The 6,458-nt window shown below is 34.7% G+C and overlaps 1 protein-coding gene across 1 annotated transcript; it reads right to left on the minus strand.

The window, feature by feature from the left end:
- Positions 1-1,990: 1,990 nt before the first annotated feature.
- Positions 1,991-4,569, minus strand: LOC109806659 (2-oxoglutarate-dependent dioxygenase 19). Its single transcript, XM_020369131.3, has 4 exons — positions 4,260-4,569; positions 3,172-3,395; positions 2,716-3,046; positions 1,991-2,436 (listed from the first exon to the last, which is right to left on the minus strand). Exons 1-4 carry the CDS (start codon positions 4,509-4,511, stop codon positions 2,188-2,190), a joined length of 1,056 nt encoding a protein of 351 aa, XP_020224720.1. The 5' UTR covers positions 4,512-4,569; the 3' UTR covers positions 1,991-2,187.
- Positions 4,570-6,458: the final 1,889 nt, after the last annotated feature.

Below are 6,458 nucleotides of genomic sequence, written 5' to 3' on the forward strand. Positions count from 1 at the left end.
GTGTACCAGTTGAGCGCGGCCCCTTTGAGCGAGGTCGGAAAAACCCTACAAATATATCATCATTGTTAGTGTAGAGGTTTACCTGTGTCGTATATAGGTCGATGTGCTCGTCGGGGTCCATCGTGCCATCATAGCGATCGAGGTGGAGAGGCTTCCAACCCTGAGGGAGTGGTGTCTCCATGATGCCATCCACAAAGGGATGATGGCGGAAGGTTGCTTGACCCCCTATGACATGAGTTAGGGCTTTTGCTGACTTCATGGACCGACTTGTTCGTCGGAACATGAGACCGGTGCGCGGCAGGTCGTGGAGTCGGTGCCCTAGTCGCAGTTCGGGGTTGAGAAACCGAGTGCCCTTCTTCCTCGTGGAGGTTGCTCGCCTCAGGAGGATGATCAGAGGGGCGCCGAGGGAGCTGGGCGCGAATCCGCTCGTTTTCAGCGCGTAGCGCCACTAGATCAGCTTCATTGGAGGTCCGCATCGCCGCTAGGTCGGTTTCGTGCTGGGCACGCATGTTTCGCAGATCGGCGTCGTGTTGCTGCCGCATCTGTTCGACCTGGTCAATTAGTCTCCTCAATGTGGCTTCGTTGTCCATGGTAGTTGAGTGATTTGCGTCGTCTGTTGCGCGTCTGCTATGGCTTCTGGTGAATACCATAAGCGTGGCCGATAATTAAGAGCTGTCTTGATCGGCCCCACGGTGGGCGCCAAATGTTCTTACCGGAAATCTGCTGTAGAGCTGATCCTCCGAGTAAGATTGGTGAGCCTCCTTCGCTGGTACACTTGATGCTCCAAGATGGGGGTGGTACCTGTAAAAGAGACTCTGATGCTAAAGTTAGGGTTTGTATGAGTGTGAGTCTCGTATAAATAATGCACGTACCTTGGTGTGAATTAGGGTTGTGTTGGGCCTTGGGCCCGAGATCAGTTATGATCTGATTAGGATGACGAGCTGACGTCACACAGCGCGTGTCCGAGGTCGTCATGCGCTATGGTGCCGAGTTCGGAGCTCGGCTTCGCAGTACGGATAGTACATATATATATATATATATATATATATTTTAACTAGTGTAAGAAACAAGTTAAAATATTATCATACACTAGTACAAAATATGGAATTTACGTCACTCTATTCTTGTCGGACAAAGAAAAGTCTAACATTAAAAAAATGCGGTGGCATTTTTTAAATTATAATAAAGTTTTTTACGTCGGATCTCATAGGAGCCGACGTAAATTTGAAAATCTACATCGGATATAGCTTGTGTCCGACGTAGATTTTTCAATTTATGTCAGCCCTTATGAGGTCCGACGTAAAATATCTACAAATTTCCCCCACGCCACTTCTTTTTCCCCCGTGCCCTAAGAGCTTTGAATTATATATATCCTGAGTATATATGCAAAACGAGTCTTCTGAGTCAATATTTCGTTTGAGTGTATTGCATCTGAGTGTACGTTTGAGCGTTTGGGTGGTTCTTGAGTTTTTGACCGATTGCATTGGGCTCGCGTTCGAGGTTAATTTGGAAAATCCTTTCTTAATATATTAGCTAATTTGTTGAAAATAAATGTATATATTGATCTATTAATATATTAGTTAATATTATCCTTTTCTTCGCGTTTGGGTGGATCATCCTTTTGTTAATATATTAGTTATTATCATGTGGAACGACTTGTTCTCCAAGCAGAACGGCCCGTTCTCCAAGCAGAATAGCCCGTTCTCCAAGTAGAACGGCCCGTTCTGCTTGCATTCGTTATGTTTTTTTTTTTACAATTTTTTTACTTCGAGTCTTGATAATGTCCGACGTAAATTTACGTCGGCTATCACAACCAACGTAAATTTATGTCTCTCGCATTAACGTCAGAGTTTTTTTTGACATAAAAAGCTTAATATAATATACGTAAATTATCCCTTTTATACTAGTGATACAATTTTTATTTTTTTTATTTTTGTAGAGTACCGGTAATATATCAAGTACTACGTGATATTTTATTGACGGCATAACATGTGTTAGAAAGTGAGTCCCTATTTATTAATGAATAATGATAGGCGGATACTCTCATACATAAAATGTTTATTATTTCATTTTATCTATCTTTCAATCATATAGTATATCACTCATCATAACAATATTTTTTTTTCTTTCTCACTGCATGGTAATCCGTATCCACCTTTCTTTTTTCCTCCTTTCCTAATTTAAGCATCACACAAGTCTAAGCTTTTCAAGTGATGATTGCACATCGATCTCATCGCCACCATTTGCTTCCAAGGATTCTTTGTAGGTCATTCCTTGGTATTTTTGCTGGTTTTCTCTATCAACAAACTCTGTGCTCGGGCTTATAAATTTGTCCAACGCAGGTCCATGAAGGGTGACAACAGATATCCTTTGCACCTCGTTATTCTTCACAATAACTCGATGGATGTGACTCTTGTACTTTCCATTGGTTAAGATCTAAGTGAAGGTTGAAGAAAAAAAAAATTGTTAACCGAACGGTGTAAATTAAATTTGTTCAAGTAACCAAAAATTAATAAATCACAGGATATGGAGTTAAATTAAGGACAAAACTTAAGTATTGTTTAATTAGATTTAGAATTTCATGTTGGTGTTGATGTTGTTTAAAGTTGAGGTTTCATCTCGCTATCTAAGTTCCAACTCTAATTAAAAAATTGGACCAACAATATTTCGAAATTGTATCTAAATTTTATCTTAAATTGAATTAAATTGAGGCACCTCAAGATGATCACCAAGTTGGATGAGTATGGCATGATGAGGAATATGAACATTAATCCACTTTCCTTGGTGGGATAGGATTTGGAGTCCACCATCTACATCTTGCACGAGTGTAATCACAAAGCCAGGGTCAGTGTGTTCAGGGATGCCAATAGCCCCCTTGGACCTAGAATTGGGTGGATAAAGGTTCAAGGCCATTACATCAAACCCTGACTTCAGGTTGAATTCCTTCTCTATGTAGTCTTCTTCAAACCCTAGGGTTTTGGACACTGCTCTTGCTAGTCCTACTACCATCATCCTCATGGCTTTGTGATATTCTTCTATATTTTTTCTGATTAAAGAAATAACCATGATAAAATGAATCACGCGCCAAACACATCACAATAAATATATATGAGCCAAATTAATTTTATAATAAACTAGATCAGAAAATAAATATCATTCATATGTGTATACCTAAGACTTGATGGATTCGAAGGAGAATGGAACTGGGGATGTGCGACGACCTTGAGATACTCCCTATTTTCCCCAGCAGAGGAGTTTAGATCCCATCGAATTTTATCCGATGGGCCACTTTTTCCGAAAACCTTTCTCTCATCTATTGTTTTTGGATCACAGAAACCAGAAAATCCCTTTAGAACACTGTCCAACACTTCACCTGGAATGTTATGGTTTACCAGCTGCATGCATACGAAGCAATGATCATAAATATATATATTAAAACATGTTATATGTTAATACTTGAGGTATAATCGAAAGTTGTTAATTAACACAAATGGTTTATTACTTGTGTTTTTTAACTAAAGATTAAAGTTTATCTTAAAGAGAATGTAGTCACAATTAAAAGTACTATACTTTATCTCTAAAATAGGCAAATTGGGTGGGAAAAAATAGGGTATTCATGATCCGGCCCTTCCCACCAACCCGGTCTGGCCTGATCGGACTTTGACTGGTTTAAGTTTAAAAAATTAATTCAAGAGAATTATTTTAAGGACACGTTAAAGTTATACTTTAACTCATCTCAACCTTGTTTAAAATATTTTTTTAGATGTATTTTAAGGACTGATTTAAGTAAAGACATAAGTAAATTCATCTCAACCAGTCTCATAAACACTACTAGGAGAGAATTATATACTTCTCATTATTATAATAATAGATTGAATATATTTTTTAGTTCATGAATATTATTTGTCATTTTTCAATTTTAGTCCTGAAACGAATTTTATTTGATTTGAGTCCCTAAATTATTTTCCATGATCAAAAAATCTTCATGTCAGAGACTAAAAATGTTATAAGGAGAGAAAAAGTTATTGGAGTAAAAGTGAAAATCAACAAAAAATTTAGGGGCTAAAACTGCTAAAAAAATTGTTTGTAAACTAAAAGTAAAAAAATGGATAAAAGTTCAATAACTAAAAATATATTTAATCTTATAATTATTTTAAAAGAGAAAAGCAGCCATGCAAGGTATATATATATATATATATATATATATATATATATATATATATATATATATAAGTATACAAGAGATGAAGAGAGTTTACATAGAAGAAGCCATATTCCTGGCATGCTTGACGTAGGTTTTCAAGGGCAAGAAACCGTTGAACTGGGTCATCAGAGAATAATAGCAAGTAATCAACTGTGGGTATTTCATCTTCAGAGGCTGAATAAAGATAAGCATGGCGATGATCTACCTCTGCTTCCTGAGAAGAAGCATTGAAGTAAAGTGGGGCAACATTCAATTTAGGTTCGGAAGGGTAGTGTTGTTGGGCAACAAATGATGTTGTTTCCGCCATGACAATAATACAGTGAACAAGAGAGAGATTTACCTTAACTAATTTATGTTGAGATGCATGAACATGTCCCTCTTCCTTTATATAGGCCACTGTGACCGAGTGAAGACCGAAAAGTGTTGCTCAATTTTCATTATTATATATATGGCCCACTAGGCATAGAATATTTTCATATACTAGGTATAACAAATATTATCATGTGTCATGGATCCAACTTGACCAACTTGGCTCTGAGTAGATAATACTTCCTTACCATATATTTTATCTCATACACGTATTCACACATTGTTCGTTAGAAAAGACGAACGCTTTTCTCGGTGATTGTTAGAAACGACAAACTGATGTTAAGTAGATGAAATATAAACGAAACCTCCATGCATCTGATGAGCACATTCGTGTTAAGTCATCGAGTTAAATACGAAATAGTTAAGACTATAAAAGAAAATTAAAAGTGTGTTGTTAAAAATAAAAGCCATTAATTATTAATTTCACACGTTGAGGAATTGTACATATGTTGCTTACCTGTAATAATTGATTACCATATTCTATATCACATGTATAATTGATTTTATTTTATTTGAAAGCATGGTGCCCACCTAAAACAAATTGAAATAGATCAATTCATTCTTGTTTGGGAATGGCTTAATTAAGTTTTTAGGTCTTTCTCAACTAAGTTTTTATTTTTATTTTTTTAAGTTACTAAAACAATTGTAAGAGAGTAGATTCTTACCGCTATTTAAACCACTGTTTAAACCTAAACTATGAAAATAATTTCATTCAATGCAATCACCATTTAAACTAATTAATTCAAAGGCTATTATTGAAATAAAATTTAAATGTATGACATCGTTAACAAAAATTAACTATTTTAAGTACGTTTATTGAATTTAATTACTTATTTATTTATTCACTAAATAAAAGATCATTGGAAGTATTATGGCAAGCAAAATTAACCTAAGATACAATAAACTATAACCAATTAATTAACATTATGATAAAGTAGAAAATGTATATTAATTAACTAAAACGAAGATCATAACCAGTTTAAATTTGATAAACATAATGTAAATCAACTAGACATAAAAAAACTAATCTAGGTATGTTCATACAACTAAAATTAAGCATTGTTCAAAGAAATTTTAAAAAGAAAGTTGCCCATCTTGTGTGAATGTCTTCTAATTCTTCATTGGTGAATGGAGTGGAATTTTTGAATATCTGTAAATTGAAAATAGCGATAAAATAAACATTAGTTGATGAATAAATAATAAAATAACAATTAAAGTAATTTAATTGATTCAAATATTGTTAAGTCGTCAAAAGACGATTCTCTTAACTCATAATTTTAATGCTAACAAATAAAATATTTTATATAAAAAAAAATGTCTGCAAAAACATCTTTGAAACTATCTTTGAAAGGCTTATCAAATGAAGTGTAAAATGCTGATCATTTGTAAGGCGATTGTTAATTAAACAAAGCATACAATATGTCTTATATACATTCAATATTTATCATTTATTGAGATTAATGACAAAGCTCACTTTAAATGTTTCAGATCAAATCAAAAGACTGTCTTAGAACTCACAAATATGTTAAAGAGAAGAACTATATTTTTCGTCAGAACCAAATCGTTGAAATCATGAAGAAAAGTAAATAAAGTCACTGTAATAGTTACTGTATGATGACATTACTTTTGCAACCTCTGTTTGGTATGAAAGTAGTCTCCTTGATCAGATAAAATGTACTATTCACTAGTACAAAAGAGGTGTATTACGTCGGATATTTTGAGCTTTTTACGTCAGAAAACATGCTGACGTAAAAGCGGGAGACGTAAATTTTACGTCGGATCTGCAAAACTGACGTGAATTTACGTCAGACAATACGAATCCGACGTAAAAAAGTAGCAAAAAAAACAAAAAAAAAAACAAAAATGCAAGCAGAACGGCCTGTTC

Source organism: Cajanus cajan, chromosome 9 (genome assembly GCF_000230855.2).
Source record: "Cajanus cajan strain Asha chromosome 9, NIPB_CcT2T_4, whole genome shotgun sequence".
Lineage (NCBI taxonomy): Eukaryota > Viridiplantae > Streptophyta > Magnoliopsida > Fabales > Fabaceae > Cajanus > Cajanus cajan.